At 42.0% G+C, this 19,806-nt stretch overlaps 1 protein-coding gene across 1 annotated transcript in view; it reads left to right on the forward strand.

Moving 5' to 3' along the window:
* Nucleotides 1-66: 66 nt before the first annotated feature.
* The window catches only part of elp4 (elongator acetyltransferase complex subunit 4), a 56,298-nt gene continuing 36,558 nt past the window's right edge, over nt 67-19,806 (forward strand). The window contains exons 1-7 of the mRNA XM_069661922.1: nt 67-223; nt 1,610-1,645; nt 7,152-7,273; nt 8,662-8,796; nt 10,209-10,345; nt 13,547-13,631; nt 16,315-16,503. Coding sequence (XP_069518023.1) covers nt 67-223; nt 1,610-1,645; nt 7,152-7,273; nt 8,662-8,796; nt 10,209-10,345; nt 13,547-13,631; nt 16,315-16,503 — 861 coding nt within the window. The remainder of the gene's footprint in view (nt 224-1,609; nt 1,646-7,151; nt 7,274-8,661; nt 8,797-10,208; nt 10,346-13,546; nt 13,632-16,314; nt 16,504-19,806) is intronic.

Raw genomic sequence — 19,806 nt, forward strand, 5'->3', positions numbered from 1 at the left:
CAAAGTCTATTTTGATTGGGCAACACGAGCCAAAACATTAAAAGGCGTCACCACGTTACAAACAGTATGGCGGCTCCCATGAGCGGTGTGGGTAAACCCTCAGTTACAAGTTTTCAGAAGAAAACAAGGAGCAAATTAATCTCCATACCTGGTACCAGACCGTCGGTTCAAAATGGACAACTGTTAGTTTCCACCGGTGTCACGTCACTCGACTATCTGCTCGGTCAGTCTGCCGTTGAGGTTTAACGTCAGTGCTAAGTTAGCTTACAGCTACACAGGCTAACAGTGTTTGTCATGGTAACGTCAGTTATACTCACTAAAGTTAATTACAAAACATAATGTAATGTATTTGTCAAAGAAGAAAAAAGTGAATTAACACAGAATATTGAGGGTTTCATCACTGTCAGGGCAAGACAAGCTGTACTAAAAGTGTTATTTTACGTTAATGTTAGCTTAATTGATACTATAGCCTATTTAGACCAAGCCTTTTCATTTACTGTAACGTTAAGTTTACTTTCGTTTTCTGAAGCTGATGGGAGGATTATAGCACTCCCGACTCTGTATGATTTAAGTCACAAAGGACCTAGTGGGCCCAGGGAAACTTTCATTTATATCTGAATGCATTTGTCATGTAACTGCCACTTAAAAAAAACAATTGTCTGAAGAGAGAAAGTATGCCATGTTATAATATCAAAGCCGCCAAATTCCACCTAAAGTGTGCCAAATGATAACTTCCTCAAGTTCTTTTAACTTAGAGTTTGATGATTCAAAACAAAAACGTATCAAAGCTGATGAAAATGTTAAATTGATAGGCATTGTCACTCTCTTGCAGCTTCTAAACTTATGTAAGGGAGGTAAAACAAGATCCTATCTTTAATAGTTTGGGCCATATTTAAGATTAAAAAAAATAGCTATTCTAGCTATTTTAGAATATTCTATTCTAAGTGGACATATAAATCTTATGTGTATGCGTATGTGTCTCTGTGCTGGATAACGGTCGATATGTTCTTTTGGTGCAAGTTGACTTTTTGCTAGTTGTTTAGACATGTAACACATTTTCTCTCTAAAGTTTGTATAATGCCTGCTTTCCTTTTTTAAATTTTTATTTGGCCTTTTTTTAGACAGGTAATTTCATTGAGACACGTGGTCTTATTCTCCAGAGAGACCTAGTTAGACAGATCATTTAAACTGTAAAGCATTTTTTTACAACTGCTCTTTTCATGTTTATTCTCTCTAACATAACTGTGCATAACATAACTACATAACATAACATAACTAAGCAAATTTTGCAGGCAACACCTGAGGTGTCATGTTCCTATTCTGTCAATCAAAACCTATAAAGACCTCTTTAGTCTCAGATTACCAGAAATAAACTCTTCTGAAAAGGCACACTGAAACAATACTGTAGGCAAAAGGAAAAATGATGGCTGAGTTTCTTTAAGCTGCTTCAGTCTCAGGTTATTGGGACACTTGAATGAAAAAAACATCATACTGTTATTGATAAACACCTGTGCTTGGAGACACTTGGAGAGAAAGTAAACAATATTTAATGTAATATTTGACTGATATTTTAAAAAACTGATATGAATGTTTTTGTCTTCTCAAACAGGTGGTGGTTTAGCAGTTGGAACGGTACTTCTCATAGGTGAGCCTTATACTCCTCAAATTCAACACTCATTTAAAGATCCCATTAAACTGAAGTACAACTTAAACAGGCTGTTTAGGCAGGATGGGAAAAAAGTTGAAGGTCCCAAATGCAACTTCAAATCAATCTGCTATCTGTCTTTCAGGTGGGAAAGGCAGTGTAATTGGATAGAGAAGCTTCAAAACAGGATTGTAAAAAAAAAAATTGTGATTGGTGGGACTTTTTGTATTATCATCATTATAACAGCATAGGGTCCCCACTAAAGGCTATTTTCCAGGAAGTTATGGTAAATATTAAATCTGATAATTAAAAGTTAAAATCAAAGTTGTAGGGATCATCACTAAATCATCTGTTGAGTAATTTTGCTCGTAGTACTTGTTTTATGTTCAAGCTATCTATAAATAAGACAAGCTTTGTGCAAATTACACACGTCTGGTTACAAAGCCTCTGGTGATTTGAGTGCTTATTACTTCATGTTACACAATATACTCTCTCATCAGACAGACTCTCATCCGGCCCCTCAGTAACGAGTAGAGTAGACTCTAAATCAGGCTGTTTGCATTAAATTAATGCACACTGGACTTTTAAGTTGTCTGTTCACTGCACTAGTTTAGATTTTATACTGTAAGCTTTTTGCATTCACCAATATCCTGCACATATGCACAGTTTTTTATTACACATTACACCTGTTGTACATATTTTGTATTATATGTATTGTTTTTTTATACTTTTATTCTTGTTGCCTATTTTTTACCTTGTTCTATTTAAGTCTTTTACTTATTTTATTCTCATTCTGTGTTAATTGTTTTTGCACCAAAACACCTAAACAAATTCCTTGTATGTTTAAACCTACTTGGCAATAGACCCTGGTTCTGATTCTGATATACCAGAACAGTCCTCAACAACAAATTGGGCTCCATGAGCAGGTTTGATGTGTCTTCATTGTTGTTAAAGCAGTGTCTTAATACATGAAGCTTTGACTGGAGCCATGGGAGAAAAGTTGCAACTTAAGAACAGTTGTTTGATGTGAATGCATTCAGAAAGAAACATCAAATATAATATTAAACACTTTAAGTCAGGGGGTCTATATTCTACTTTTTTCCTACAGCACTATAGCCTTCAGCTTCTTGACTATTCATTGCATCTCTCCCAATCAAGTACTTGTATAGATTTTAAATTGCACTGCATTAATGTTCTGCTGAAATGTAGCTTCAGCTTTCCAAATGTATTCACAAAACTGAATTAAGTAGCACTTTTAAGCACGCCGCAGCTAATGATACTGTCTGTCTGTTCTCAGGCTCTTTGTGGTTAGCGTGTCACTGTCTAGCAGAATGGCAAATAGACCAATGACCTGGGGGTCTCTCGTTACATTCCCAGGTGTTCACACTTCTACTTTGATCCTTAATTAATATGCTCGTCTGCAGATGTGTTATAGAAGTTTTTCGGGTGTACATTTTAAACAAGTGGATTTTCTAGGGACATAAATGTCTTTCACTGTATTATTATTGTTATTATCATTCATCATAGGCTAGGCTATATGCACTGGTAGACAGTAAGGTTAAGGTAGTCTTGTTTCCCCTTGAAGCTGTAATTTGTGTGTAGCAAAGGCCTATACCAACTGATGATATTGCTTTGCCCTTTAATTCACCCCCCCAATCGATGCAGGAGTCAGTGATTATACACTAATGCGTTCTTCCCTTCCATTTTGTGAATCAACGTACGGTTGGTTTCATCTGGTAATGAGAGACACAGTAAAGGTGAAATGCGTGTGTGAGCTCTCTTGTGTTTGTCTCTGAAAGAGCGATGTGCGTGCGTGTGTGTGTATGCACTGTGCTGTCTGTTGTGTGGGTGGATGGGATGGGATGGGATGGGTTGGTGGGGGGGGGGGGGGGGGGGGGTTTGGAGTGTGTGTTTGTTTGTGTTGGTTTCAGGCGGTCGTCTCCTACAGTCTGCCCCTTTAGCCGTGATGGCCTGTTTGTGAGACTCAGACATAAAATTATCAGACTGGTCGTTGTCTGCCTTTGAAGTGTCTTGAGCTGTCCATCTGTATTTGTCAACCAGAGGGGGATCAGGCCAGTATGGCTGCTGTCTGAAGATCTCTCATCTCTTGTGTTTTTGTAAGAGAAGGAACAAAGCTTTCCAGCTCTTAATATGTTGGCCGTGTAAGGGTTCATTCCATTAGTTTAAGTAGATGTGTTCTTCCTTTAATGGACCCATAATAATAACTATTATCTTTGGCCTTGTAAGTTTTCATTTTAAAACTTTGAAGTGCACTGAGAATAAGAATCATCTTAGTTTTTAACTCATTTGAATAATAATGCGGAAGACTATATAAAATATGTTTAAAGTAGCTCATCATAATTAGCTCTGCTAAAGAGGTTATGTTTTGTCTGTTTGTCAATACAATTAGAGGGAAACAACTGGAACAATTTTAATGAAACATAGCGAAAGGGCGAGCCGAGGAAGAATGCATTAAAGTCCAGAGATCCAGTTCCAACTCAAGTAACAATATTGACAGAATTGTGTCAGTATTATTAGACTTATTACGTCCAAACTATAGCAGATCAAACTCAAATACACGTAAAAATGTCTTCCTTGGTTAGTAACAGTTTTTCTTAACAACTGTTTCTGATGATCTAAGCATTTCATATTTTAAATTGTCAACATTTTAATCAAGGTTTTCTGGTTTTCCCATGTAAATAAAATAATTCTAATTCAGAAGTACATAAAACATACACACCTGGTACGATGACACTTCATTAAAGGGGCCGTATCTTTTGAATGGACTTTCTCATAATTTGCATGTGTTTCACATCTTTGGGTGTTTATTGTTCACAGTGAAAAAGTGAAAACTGCATAATTCTGTGTTTTTCCGGTTTTCCATTTTGGGTCGCCTCTGAAATGGCTGAAATGGCCGTTCAGAACAGCTGCAGGTTTCGAAGTAGAACCTTGCTTTCACTGATACTGACCAATCGTCATTCACCATCTTTACCTCAGGTTGCCTTCTTGCACTAGCTTGTAGTCAAGTGGTCAAGATTTCAACTTACCATTCCGATACCGCCTGGGGATTCTTGCTCGTACATATAAGGCCGAATAACTGATCCTAGAGCAGCCATGTTTTCTACTTTGGAGTGACAGTGCAGTGCAGCCGCTAGGGGCTACGCGGTCACCCCAAATACTGTCAGCCAATCGTGGCTAAGGTCTGGTCTTTGAATGGCGAAACGGCTTGTTCTTTTCAGGAGGAAGGAGAGGCTCTGAAACATAACTAAATTAAAATATGTATACAGTTTTTAAAACGAAACAAACTTTACCAGTGTGATTCAAAAACACATTAGAGTAATAGAAAATTGATTGCATAACTAAAATATGTCCCCTTTAACATAATTCCTATAGTAAAAAAAATCCAGACAAATATCACGCCATATGATAGCATATCGTAGAAGGCTGCGCTTTTGGCCTTGGTGGATTATCTGCGTTGTCCGAGTGCCTGTCTAGTTATTATTATGACAAACTGAAAAGGCCTTGTAGTTGGAAAGTGCAACATATTTATGCGACATCTGTGGTTAGGGTTACGAAATTCAATAGGATATTCTTGTTGAATCAAGGTAGCATGTATCCTTTGAACTTGTATACATCTACAGAACACAAGAAAATATGGACAGGTGTGACTAACAGGTGCAAATGTTTAAAAACAGCAGTTTTAACCATGTGGCAGAAACCAACAAACTGAGCTGATAGAGAGGGAAAAAATCAAGATGGAGACAATAGAGATGTGTGAGACATTTACAGTATATGGGAATTGACAAATGTTGCTAATTCCTGCTACCCACCTTTACCTACCTGCAGTATGGCCTTATGAATTCAAACTGTTCAGGAGAAATAATAATACTTTATAGGCCAAAGATTCATACACGGGGAGAAACACTCTGACCTAGATATTTTGCCTCCTCCCCCTGCAGCAGATATGATTCAGGACTCCCACTCCCCCTTCAAAGGCAAATGAAGCTGAGGCGTTTCCTCCCTTTACCAAACCCCACTCAGAATCAGGAGGAAAAAAAGAAAGAAAAATTCATCTCACTGTCCGGAGTGACTCATCCACCTCAAAGATATGACCGTCCCCCACCCCCTGTTGCTCGTATACCCCTCCACCCCCTGCCCCCTCCCTTACCCCCCGCCTCAGCAGCCTAATGACTCCTGGAGGTTCCATTTGTAAGGCTCCCATAGAAACACAGCCACAATAGGCCCCATCTTGAGAGGGCCCATCTGGGAGTCTTTGTGGGGCCTGCTGAAAGCCACAAAGGCCTGCTGACCTAGAAACCCATCAATAAGAGAACAGGGAGCCCCACCGACAACAAATTGAAGAGCCATGGAATTTCCTGGGCCATCCTGAGTCCGTAGGTGAGGACATAGACCGGGAACGTGGGAGGGGGGAATTCTCCGGATGTTTGAGGATGACACGTCAGGATGTCATTCCCAAGCTGTCAGCTGTAGGCCCATTACCTTTAACTGTCACTGCTGCCTTTGTCCTTGTGCCCACTGTTTGTCATTGTGTGGAGAGGCCTATGAAATCCTTACAAAATGATGATTGTGACAGGAAGCAGCAGTAGCATGCTGGGTAGAGTTATGTGGCCTGTTAGGGGGGTTTCATGGTGATCATGCAGGCCTTCTTTTTTTGTGGGTTTGGGGTGTTGAATGACCGGGTGGCCGCTTTGTGTGCAATGAGAAAGGCTAACTTTGTTTAATGTTTAGAACTCACATACCAGTCGTGATAAAGTTGAGATACTGATCTAAATGTGGCTGTTACCTTCTTATTTGTGTTTTCTTTTATAACTTGGTTCTGCCCTTTAATCTACCTTTGTGATAATAAACACACACTGATGTGATTGACACTACAGACATAATAATGAAAGGATGCCATTGCCATCAGAATTTACACAAAAAGCAGCGAGATTCAAGTGAACCAGATGTCAGGAAGCATTTTGTGGACGTTCACTTTCTCATCCTACTTCTGCCTCCTCCTGTCAGGTTTCCTGACAGCTGGGGTAGCTTTGCGTTCCGGGGGAGGGGTCAGGTGCATGCTTAAGACAGGTGTCTCCCTCTCACCTCCGATGCTGGTTAGGGATATGATAGGTGAGAGGGGACAGGAATATTGTAAAGACCTTAACAAGAGAACTGAATGTGTCATCCTTACTTTGATAGTCAGATCACTCAGTAGCACCTATGTTTCTGTGCCACACCGATTGCCTCTTCACCTGTTCCCTAGTCCCAATGTGGTCCTTACATCAATTACAGTCAGGGGCTGTGATGCGGTCATGAACGGCTGCATCTCTGTTGAATGAGACAAGATCCAATGATAGACTCGAGTCTGATTTAGTTTTCATATTTTACCTTATATTTAATGTTAGGAGTATGGCATTGACTGACAGTTTCTTGGGGTGTACGTCTATTAGACTTTCCCCCTCACATTCAAACTCTGATTGTTGTTGTCTTTTGTTTCTTTTTTTAGAGGAGGACCGATACGATAGCTACTCCCGTATGATCTTGAAGTACTTCCTGGCAGAAGGCGTCGTGTGTCGACATGAACTTTACGTGGCGGCTGCTCAAGATAACCCAGATGATATCTTACAGGTATGAAAGGAGTTGCCATCTACTCTGCCTGTTGGAAGGAATATGTTGTTCTGCAAGATTTGAGAGTAAGTAAAGAAGAGTTGTAATGATTCTTTCCCAAGCTACAAGTGTTGGCAAACAATCCACAAAGAAGCTCAGATGGCCTCAATATGTCTACTTTGTACTGAAAACTTTTTCTTTATCTTTTAGTAAACAAAATATGTTATAAATATGTCGCACACTTTTAGAAAGAGTATTTCTTTAGTTACAATATATTAATCAGCCATTGCCGTACAGTATTTTGGCTGTTCCAGGTTGAACAACCATGATTTAGCAGATTATTATATGCGCACAGCTTTCCCCAAGATGTGTCAGGGTCAGCGGGGGTGTTTGAGAGGTCGAGGGTGGCATGGTTGTGGCATTGTTGAAATGTTTCCCGATGCATCACTCTGTAAAGAGGACCATAGTCCAAGAAGCTGACTGCCACCCATCATACAGGAGGAGGGCCTCTCTCCCACTGATTGATAGTGGGAGGGGTCACAGCTTCACCCTCTCTTTACATATCAAAGGCATATTAAAAGAAGGGGAGTCCCAATGGGGATATATCACATCATTTAGTGTTTCCACAGCTACATTCACAGTATGCTAATCCTTAGATGCTGAGGTTGTACTTTATGCATCACGTTAACACACGGGAACACACAAGCAACCAGCTTATTGGAGGAACACAGGGACGACTGGTTGGACAACAGGTTCACATGGACTGCAATAACTTGGGCATTTCAGAACAGCTAATCAAGCAGTTTTCCCACCCACACTATACCAGCTAGAAAGATCTTTTTTCCATTTTGTAAAAAAGTACTGGTTATACAAAGAAAGAACAGACTTTAATGTGAGGGAGTTCACATTTTTTTCTTAGTGCACTTTTGGTTTTACAATTACTCTACTGTTCAGCTTTGGAAAATGACTAATTTTGACTTATTTCAGTTCCAGTTTTAGTCAAACTTTGGATCTGAGTTGTGTTTTATACAAGGGCACTGGCAGCAAGGATCATTCATCCCTCTGCACTGCTGCCACAGCAGTACTTTCCCTCTCTGAAGACTTTGTGATGGACATGTGCTGTTGTAAAAACCCACTTGAGATTACACAGTGCCAAAAAATCTGGATTCCCCAGGAACTTTTACCACAATAAAATAAAACATTTTATATGTTTACATAACATTTTGGAAACAGGTTACCTCAAAAAGCTGACCTATAAATACATGTACATTATGCACTGATTAATAAGACTGTACTGACTGTACTTGTAATAAGTCATATGACACTATGTATCAAAAGGATAACTAAATGTCTCTTTGAGTATTCACAATCATCATATTTGAACTTATTATATTTATAATTTTGTGCAGGAACTCCCTGCTCCCATCCTGGACGATATTGCTATCCAAAAACCAGTGGAGCAGCCCAGGCTGCCCTCTGAACCTCAGGACAGTTTGGATGCCATGAAGATTGCCTGGCGCTATCAGAATCTTCCAAAAGTACAGGTAATCAGGTGACATCTTAATTCTAATGATAGCAGTATATGTGGGGTAGAATATACAGTAGAATATTGGTAACTTTGTGATCATGCTCCTTTTATTAAAAGTCCAACTTGGGTCTGGTATGAGAAAGAACAGCACTGGCTCTCTGGTTCTTGTGGTTTGGCAATTGTCTCCACCACTAAATCCATGAGCTTCTAAACTCCTTTGTGGAGTGAATGAGGCCTTAGCCTCTCCTTTCAGAGTTGGACCAGATTACTCACACTTAGCTGGCAATAGGTAGGCTTTTCACTGGTCCCCAACTCACATATACACACATACACACGCCTGCACCCCTGCTTAGCCTGGGAAACAAGAGTACTTTGCAGTCTGTGCATTGACATGTCTGCTCGCTCAACCCTGTGACCCAGACCTGCGCCTCTGTCTTCCCCCAAATCCCTGCCTTTCCCCCTGCTAGGGTCGGCAGCCCTACACTCTTTCTTCCGCTTTGAGAGCTGACCCTCCCCTTCTACTTCTCTGCAGTCTCCCCCCTTCTGTCTATAATCCATATCGCTATGTGGATTAACAGCACACAGTGTATCCCTGGGGATCCTCTCCCTCTTTCTCTCTCCTTGGAAACTTCTTTATATCTGTGTCCTTTCCTCACCTCTCCCCCTTCCTCTGTAAAATCGTCTTTACAAACCACTAGTAAGCCCCCGCCAGAGGATTTGCATCCCAAATTCACCCCCAGAGTCAACGCTTACTTTCCCCTTACACACACCTCTCCTGGCATAGCCCACTGTGTCGCTCTCTCGATGAAGACATCAGATCAAAGGTGAGGCCATCAGGGCGGGGATGGAACGCTAAGCGGGTTGCCAGGCTCACAAAGAGAAGATGAGCCCCTGACCCCCCTGCCCTGCTGACCCCCTCGTCCCGCCAGGAGAGGGACACACCGGGGGCCCTAATCCAGATTAGGAGTAGATTAAGGGCCCCACTAACAATGGAATCCCCGGTTTCACTGAGAGAGAAGAGCTAAAACTCTCTCTTTCAGCTGCAGGAAAACATCCGCCTTCCCCTGCGTCCCCGACACGTTTGCTTTCACAGTCAGAAGTGGACGTTTATGTGAAGAAATGATTAAGACTGTGGTCGTAGTGGTTATTTAACTTCTCCACTGTAGTAATGTTGAGGAATGACCCATAAACAATGCAATTGCATTACCATAGTGTTGTGAAGAAAGCTCATTTAACATATTAGAAAGACAAATAAGATTATTTTTCTTTATGAATTCATTCTCAGCTGAAATGAGTTGCATTAATGCACATTAACAGTGAGCTGTGCTGTCGGACAGGGGTGATTGAAAACACATTAAAATGCTCTTTAATTAAATGTCTTTAGTGTTAATATGTTAAAACAAAAATATGACTCGTCGACCTCCTCAGACTGCTCTGGCATCCTCATCCCGGTTCGGGCACTACTATGACGTCTCCAAGACGATGGAGCCAGAAATTCGGCAGGCAGCCAAGTGCCACCGCTTCTACCTTCCAGAGCATCCCGCCCAGTCATCACCCACACACAGGTAAAACGACAAGACATCATCCACGGAACGAACGGAAACCAATGAGACACCATCTGCAGAACACAGGCACACAAACACGACATCATCCACAAACCACAGTTAGGCAAATAAGACATCATCCACAGAACACAGGTAAGCAAACATGGCATCGTTCACAGAATACAGATAAACCAACAATGCAGACAGTCCAATGAAATTTAAAGAGCACATACTATATGAGCCCTGCAACCAGCGTCCGCATGAGAGAAAACTCAAACTCTACTTTGAGCTTTTCCCAAAATCTTGTTGACACTAAGGATCTTTTTTTATGATTAATTTGTCTTTTTCCTTTTTTTATTTTTTGTGTTATGTTTAAAATATCAGTAAATATTAAAGATGCACGATATTTTTGGCACGTTATCGGTATCTGCAGATTATGGCCTCAAATTGACATATCGGCATCAGCAGATATGTCATTTTTCTGCCAATATTTTCAACCGATAAATCAACGTTTTAATTATGCCTAAATGCTTGATGATTACCTAAAAAAGCTTGACGTAATGCTACGACATTAACTCTTCCGTCAAGCGTGAAGAAGGGTGCAAGATGTCTGCGGTATGGCAGTTTTTATAGCCTATTAGTCTAATTAATTCAACACTGCGAAAAAGAGTACATTATTTCTCTGTTATTTCAGTCGGCTTTAATCGCTGTACAGTTGTACAATGCACTTAGTTTCACATGATCCTTTTGGACGGATTTCATTTTATGTATTTGTTCTGTGCAGTAGGTAAAATTTGCCCCAACTTGTGGCTGTTGTCAGGATTGTTCCAGGGAGAGCATCATCCAAACCTGTTGGCAGTCAACAAAAGGGTTGGAAAATATCGGCAAATTGGATATCGGCAAAAATAGCAATATCGTGCATCCCTATAAAGAACCCCAGTTAGAAGAGAAATACAATCTTAACTTTACTTAATAAGTTGCCTTGTTGAGCATGACAAACAGTCTAAAATGTCTAAATATCTAAAAGATATTTAGATATTTGATTAAATATGAACACAAAACACTTCAGATTCTAAGTTGTGACACTTTTTCTTTAAACAAGACGATAAAAAACATAATAGATGATTAGGAAAATGGGATTTCTTTAGCTTTAAGCTAATTAATGAATTACTCGTTTTGGCTCTAACAAATTTTAAGTGTTCATTAGGCCCAGCTAAATTTCTATAAATCAGTGATTTTAAAAAGTGTGTTTTTAATAGACATTTTATATTTACGCAGCTGATACAAATCCAGTTCATCCTCTATTCTGTGTCGCTCACCAGTGGCCTAAGACATCCAGCCTCTTGGAAAGGTTGTGTATGTCTATTCAAATAAGGGTCTTGTTTGCTCAGCGTCTGTTTGATTTCTCCTGCGTTGAGTGTACTTAGGGTTCAGAGGTCATGCAGGCTCTTTACCCAGAGAGTGCTGCTGAACACACAAGGGCACACGAAGGCACACTCTGGGTAAATACCGCGATCTGGAGCGCAGAGGATGTGGAGGAGGCTTTATATGATCCCTTGTCCTTTATTTCAGCAAACAAAGACTGTTTAACTGAGCACCCAGGCAAACACATTAAATGCTATGGATGTGTTCAGTTCAAAGTATACATTTTTGCAAGTGTGGACCATGATGTAGAGAGCGTTCACTATTGCAGTAAATTTCAGTTCAGAACTTAATAATGTCTAAAAGGACACAAATAATCTCTTCTCTTTTTACGTTTGCTGCGTTTTGAGGCAGTGTTCGTCTGAGTGACATGAGGCTCCTGCTTCTGAATGGGTTATAGATCTTACAGACATTTTGACAGCAGGGAACTACACCTGCACTGCACCATTGTGCCCCCAGCCCCGCCCCACTTCTGACACACATACACACACACTCAGCGCATTACACACGAACACGTACCACACAAACTCCTAAGCAGGCTACTCCCCCTTGCACGTGTCCACAGCCCCATGTTGATACCCTAGCTGTTAAATTGCTCCGTTTCACTTGAAGGCATAATTGGCACAAATTGCTCTCTAGGTGATACAGATCCTGTTGTTTAAGACCAAGCATCCCCCTCCTCTCCTCCTTTCTTTCCTGGCTGAATGAGGAACACTCAGATAAAGAAGCTTCCCCGTGTATGATCCTAATTAGCCGACGCACTAGCCCCTGTAGCTAAGCACCTAGACCTTTTTGGTACCTGAATGAGGGGTGCTCAGTGGGGGCAGCTAAAACACAATGCCGTCCCACACAATGGCTGCCAACCAGAGGCAACCTCCTGCTCAACCGCGTGTCAAACCATCCCAGCCCCCTACCTCAGAGCAGGGGCATGGGCAGAGAGGCCGAGGAGGGTAGGTGTCCCTCTTTCACCAAACCAGCTCTATCATTAGGCCCAGCGGGGTCAGGAGGCACCATTGTTGGGCTGAATAACTGAAATAGAGTACATGGATATAGTTGGCCCAAGTGTAATCAACACAAGTGTGTATTACTGTTCTTTATGCAGGCCTATTGGCGTGTGACCAATCTATGTGTATCAGCTTTTGTAGCCTGCAGGTCGAATTGACAACTGACATAGCAGCCCACTGTGACTCACTACAGAGTGGTCATTACAATGGTGCGGCCTTCTTAAGTGGAGGGACCGGTGTAAAAAGATGGGGTTAACATTCCTACTGGCCATCCTGTAGGCACATAGAGGACTCAGCAGTGATCCAGCCCTTGACAGTTGATAGATGTTGCTTTGATAGTAGTGTGCGCCCTTTGTCAGTCGTGCACATCTTACCCCTGATTAAACATCAAAATGCTGCTCCTTGTTAATTTTCGATATCAGCCCATTAATTCCCCTCTCACTTATCTTTGTTGTGTGCATGTTTGTGAGTATGCATCTGTCGATCTGTCCGTCTGTCTGTCTGTCTCTGCGCAATCAGATCCTCGGGGAGCTGACAGAGAACCAGTCATGTTGTAATTTAATCAACCAAATAAATTAATTGGATCTCTTGATATGGATCATCTGTCTGCTTCAGTGGCTCCCGAAAAGCACAGTCAGGAGGAACATGCTGCAGTCATAGAGGATTAAGCTACTGTGGTGATAGGCTTGGCCCAGTTTTATCGAAATGGTTTCAATTACAGTAGTAACCCTTTTGTGTTCTTTTTTTTTTCTGGTTTGTCTCCTTTGCTCTCTCTTCTGTCCTGCTCTCTTTCCAGCTCTGCGCTCGAGTCCTACTCTGCCTTGCTGAAGTCACTTCAAGAGGTCATACAAAGGGAGGGATTTGATGTAGCAGCCCCCATGGTAAGAAAGAGAGGTGCATTGGATTCTTCCAAATGTATTCTGCCACTACAAACTTCCTTAAATTCGTATCTGCAATTATGTGAAACAATTTGAAACAAACAGACGCAACCTTTTACCAAACATTACTGTGACTCTGTGTAAGCGTTTGTGGCTAAAACAGCAATAAAAGCAGCAGCAAGGCAAAAGCTACATCACTGCTTCAATACATTTAACCACGTGAGTTCGAGTGTGACAAAATACCCACATTTTTGTTCATTGATTTGATTAGATTTGTATCAAAAAGCACCTGTCTATTCAATTTCATCTCACATATCAATCCCCATTAACAAATCCACAAGCCTTTAATAAGGTCCCCTCTCAGTGTTCGTGGTTTAGGATCTCTGCTTGACAGAAAACATTGCTGAGTAAGAATGCAGTAAGCTGCCACTAGAAGCAATGCAACACAATGTGCATTTTTCTATCCTCAGTGAATGTCATTAAAGGTATTCTCTTTGACTTGCTGCTGCTAATGTGTTCAGTTTGCTAATGTCTGCTTGTAGCCTCACTCATCACAATGACGTCTGACGAACTGTTATGAGTTTAAATGATTATTTTTCATATGCTTTTGTGGAGCATTTTTAAGATAAGACAGACTAGATCTGCATCTGTGACCCCTCGCCCTTCCGTCACATTCCAACCTTCACGTCTCTCCACTCTGTTTACCTCCCTCTCACCTGCTCAGCTCGGCCTCACCTGTGTGTCCCAGCTGTGTGTGTCTTACCTTTGACATACATCTTTTTAATAATCATCAACCCTGTACAGAGTGCCAGAAACATCACTGGCCCTGTCTGTTTTCCACAGGGCCAGGTGTAATCCTGTTAACACTGTGATGTGCCTGTATATATATATGTTTATATGTGTACAGTATTTGTCTGTTTGTTTGTGTGTGTGTGTTTGCACTTCTGCGCCTCATTCACCTACATTCAGTGACCCCTCTGCTCGTCACCTGGAGCCACCTCTCCCCCTGTCACTCACACACAGGATTTACCTCCAGTACCCCCCACCCTCCCTCCCCAAGCGCTGTCACTCACACGCCAGATTAACTGCTGACATCATTAAAGCAGTGTGGCCGCCTGACATGCTGTTGGCACAGTCCAGGAATGCAGACCGGCACAGAGCGACATGGGCTCTGGCACAAGAATGCCCAGTATGGCTGATACTCAGTGTGTGTGCCTTTTATATGTTTATTTGTTAATCACTCATCGGGAACTGTTAACAACATGCAGATTTCATATGAACCTTGTTGTGTAAATAACAGATTAGAACAAGGATTAATCTCCTTGGGCATATTTTTTTGGGAGTCTTTTGAGAGAGTGCGACAGGGTAGCAGCAGGACTGTGAGTCTCCGCAGAGACTGGCTGATGATTAGGTTGTGGTCCCAGGCTGGCTGAAGCCTATATGGCTGGCCTCTGGTCCTTGGCTGGACTCTACTGGCACTGTTCCCTGGCTTTTCTATAGGATAAACTATAGGAGTTAAGTTTGGCCTCTCCTCCTGATGCCACAGCAACAGTCTTGTTACCAAAGTCCCCCCCTGCTGGGCTGTATACATAGAAATAGATTTCTAATTCTGTGGCCCCCAAGAACTGTGTAGGCAAAGACTGTTAAACAAAGAAAGGGCATATCTAATAACAACAAAGGCACACACACACACGGCGCTAAAACTTTAGTATGCTATGGAGGTGCAGCATTGATCTTGAGTGGTGTAGAGGAGGATGAAAGTAGAGTCCAGTTTGAGAGTCCTCCTTTGGGAAACTATGAGCCAACGGTTAAAAACTCCCAGAAACAATGGGGTTTATTTTTCTTAGATGCCTGTGATTCTGATTCAGATCCAAACGCAGCTTAGGTCATACTGTTGGGAGAGGAAGCGATGGGGAGTGGGGCGGAGGAGATTGAGAGGAGAGGAGAGGTTGAGATAATGGAGGGGGAGGGATGAAGGAGAGGAGAGGTTGGGGAAAAAAAGAGAAAAAAGTGAGCAGATTTTAGGCCACAGCTTTGTTAATCACTCTTGGCTCTCACCTCAGCAATCAGGAGCCATCGTGAAGAAACCCCAAATAAAAGGCAATTGTACTAAAGGTTAAAAACCTCTCACAGTTTGGACAGGCTCCTCCATTCTCTCAGTTTCAGTGATATATATCCCACTACTGTTTGCCCACTTTTTCTCCGTCTTCATGAGTGTGGGTTACTGTTGATCTCTTGTGTTGGGGTGGGGGGGTTTCAAGGGAAGGCACTCCACCCTTACCCAGGCCCCCTTGGCTGCAGAGCATCACTGTTGTGCCAAGAATGTGCTGGGGTTTCTGGGTGGCGGCCATATTGGAAGCCTGTCTGACAGGTCCATTGTGCGTGTGTCAGATGGCCTCTGTGATTGGGCAGTTGTGTCCAGTCACGTTTGGGCACCGTGTTCCGATCGTCTGTGCTGGTGAGCAGACTGTCCGGTCGCTCTCTCCCACAGTTTGGGAATACTACCCAAAACAGCTCCTTTCCAAAATGACCCAAAAGTTGCAATCTGTTCATTCTATAGATGGGAGCTTAAATAAAACTTCATCACTGCGTCAGTATGTTTGTGTGCTTCTGTAGAAATGTAAATGCCTTTTTACACATTTTTAGTATTCCTCACCCCCTTTGTCTTGTTTGTTCTTTCTTATAGTCAAACTCACGCAACATCCTGCGAATCGGGCTTCACTCTCTTGGCTCGGCTCTGTGGGGTGATGACCTGTGTTGCCATGACAACCCCAAAAGCGCCCACGCCCTCACTACCTTTCTCTATGGACTGCGTGCGTTGCTAAGGTCATCGCTGTCAGTCGCAGTACTTACTGTGCCTTCACATCTGATCCAGGTAAGACTATATTTATCACATGAGAACAACTCGGCACAGAACAAGAGAAGTCCAATCATTTCCATCCCACACTCTTTGGTATCGACCTCGAAACCCGTTCCTACATCTACCTTAACCTTTGATCTGGTTTGTGGTTCCACCTCACACAGTAAATTTATTTGTAGGCAAAGTTGTTCCCGGATGGTTATACCAGTGTCAACCATGAAAGTCGCTTGACACCATATTTAATGTGACGCAGTAAACAAAGGACAACTCCACCTTTTACAGGAAACGGAATTGAATGCCAACATTTTCCAAATTAACGTCGAGAGTGAAGGGTCTCCATCGCGAACTCAGATAATGGATATTTTAAAGCTGCTGGTTTGCTAAGCAGAATCAGTCAAGTCTACTTGCTGCTGACCTTATATGTAACTGGTATATCCACTTTTAATGCTATATTTAGTTAGTTGAGAACAGGTTGTCATTAGTTTCTGAGTACGGGTGGGAATTGCAGGGTAACTCACGATACGATAAGTGGCCCACAGTGTTTCCCACAATTGTCAGTTTTTAATTACACCTGTTGTAAATATTTTGTATTATACGTATTGTTTTTTACATGTTTTTTCTTATTACCTATTTTGTATCTTTAGCCACTTTCCCACTGGTCACAAAACCTGTTAACACCCGGCTTTTTTGCTTAATGGGAAAGGCTACAATCTGCATTTAGACCCGGGTCAAATGACTCTGCAGTAGACCCGGATAATTATCGCCTCAGCTCCGATTGGCATTGATGGGAACACAAAACCCGTGATGACACACTAATCCCCCCCATTTTCTGGCGCGATGCTATGCTCTGTCGGTAACTTCTGCGACTCCTTGTCATCTCACCTACAAATTCTGCCCATCTCCGTCCGAGCCAGGCAAGACAATCATATAATGATACATCACGATATCAGATAAACTTCTTCTTGGGCTAATTAATTTCCGACCATTATACCGTCATTCATGTCATAAGCTCAACCGCGAGGAGTCATGAAGTAGAGTGATGCGCTGAATGAAAATCACAGGGAAATCTGTTCAGAGCGCCGTATATTTGTATTTTAAAATATCCATATTTTAGTGCCAGCCTATTGATAATTGTATTGCATGAGTCAGGATGACAATATATTGCCCTATCGATATTTTGTCCCAACCCTTATTTCTAAGATATGTGTTATCTAACCCAATACCTTAATATTAAAGGTCTACAAATAATAACTGCAGGGGGTTCTGCTTTATTTTTCACCTATTGGTCTGTTGCTTCCCTGTTGTGTCCTAAACCACTTAATATTCAGCTGAACTTGAATTGACTTTAATTTACACGTTATGGACAGTTAGGATTTTTTGTGCTTGTGTTGGTGTTTGGCCCGTGTACTCCAGCTTTGTCTTGTTTAATAAGGGGGGACAAAGTTTGAACTGTTTTGTAGTGGGGCCTCCTCTTGACCCCATGGTTCAGTGTCACCCTGGTATGACTCAGGCCTGAGAGGGGCCTCTTCCTCCACGCATCACTCCCCAAACAGACCCAGTTGAGTGCACACTTCATTCAAAATCTATTTGTTTGTTTGGGCTTTTAATTACTTGAAGCTGTACACAATGAGAGTGTGTGCGTGTGTTTGCATTTTATTCTCTTACAAATATCCCTCCTCATAGTTGTGTGTGTCTCAGGCTGTGTGTGTGTGTGTGTGTGTTTGGGGGGTATGAGTCCGCGTGCATGCGTCTGTGTACAGTCTGGCCTCTCAGTGTGAAGGTGGAGTCATCTGCTGAGGCATATGGCAAACCACAGCCCCCCCCTCCCCTCCCTCCAGACAGATGACCATAGAAGCACACTGACCAGAAAAGCCATTTGAGACTTTCTACCAAAACGTTTTATCTCACCTACATTTTAATCACTTGACTCTCTTATAGTCTTCATCACAAGCTCATGAAAGCTGCATTATGTGTGATCCTTCATGCAAATCTGCAGGTCGATGCTCAACTTTCAGAACAGCTGTGTTGTCACAACATGCTCTGGCTCCAAGCCTATATGCTCGGTGCACAGCGGCCTTGGCGTAGTCAAAAAAGGTAGAGTGGCTAACTAGCAGATGTCAGCTGTGGTGGGAGCGGTCCCCATGTCCCTCTCTGGCCTGGCCCCCAAACCCTTAATCTGTCCCCTCCCCCTTCTCCACCCTGGGGAGTGAAGTGAATGAGCGGGGGAAAAGGAGGAGAGGGGGAAATTTGGGACTGAGTCAGGTGTTTGGTGACGAAGCCAACATGGAGGTAATGAGAGGCGGTAAAGATGGACATCTATGAAATGACCTTAATGTCACTTGATGTTGTCATAAGAAAGGATTCTAACAATCAGCTGAAGTCACAGAAGCACGCAGGCTGCTCATTTGGCAGTGTTTGTTGTATTTTAAGAATTGATATGTAAGCTTCTCTGCCAGTGCCTCTGCTTAGATAATTAGTTATCGTGTTTAAATGTCGCCTTTGGAAGACTGTCTAGACTAGCACAAGTGGGCTAGCTGTCCGAGAAAGCACCGGACTCCCTATCCATTATTGAGCAGCTTGGGAAGTTGAGCAACTCACTGAAAGCCTCCTCACAGCAGCCCACTGCCACGGTCCATCTGAAACATTAATTAGGCTTGTCCTGGCTCGGCCCTCCTCCATCATAATACCTCCTGCATCCCCATAAGTAAACACACACAAACGCAAAGTACACCCTCCCCCTAAAATGCATCCATATACATCTCACCTGCTGCTCAGACTAAGTGGTTTCCAGACCTATGCAAATATTTAGACTCAGGGTTTCCACTGGTCAGGCTGGATTGGTTAGGACTGTTTTTCAAGCCGTCATCCCTCTACAGAAATGCACCATCAATATTTAATAGTACTTTTGTTTATTTATTATTATGTACTTGACGTTATTAGCTGATATTCTTTGGATCAGTCGATAAATAATTTAGTCTATTAATGTTAAAAAAGTCCAAAAAATCCAGTGCCAAAGCAACCTTCTAACATCCAATACGTATATTATTAGTAGATATATTTCATCTACTGTTGCATACTGTCACTCCAAGAAAAAATAGCAAATCCTCCACTTTGTAAAGTACATTTTAACCATTTTTTCCTTATAAAATGAGGGACATTTTAATTGGGATATGTAATGTGAAATAAATGCATTATACAGCATTTTATTTGTTTGATTAAGTTTCAGAAAACGTGGCTGACCTCATCAGCTCAACAGTTATCAATGCAAACAGTATTGTTTTCATGTCATCTATTAGTATTTTGAGTTGTAAAACTGTT

Source organism: Semicossyphus pulcher, unplaced genomic scaffold (genome assembly GCF_022749685.1).
Source record: "Semicossyphus pulcher isolate SPU_LCO1_2020_fin unplaced genomic scaffold, fSemPul1.0.p SCAF_1, whole genome shotgun sequence".
In the NCBI taxonomy this organism is placed as follows: domain Eukaryota; kingdom Metazoa; phylum Chordata; class Actinopteri; order Labriformes; family Labridae; genus Semicossyphus; species Semicossyphus pulcher.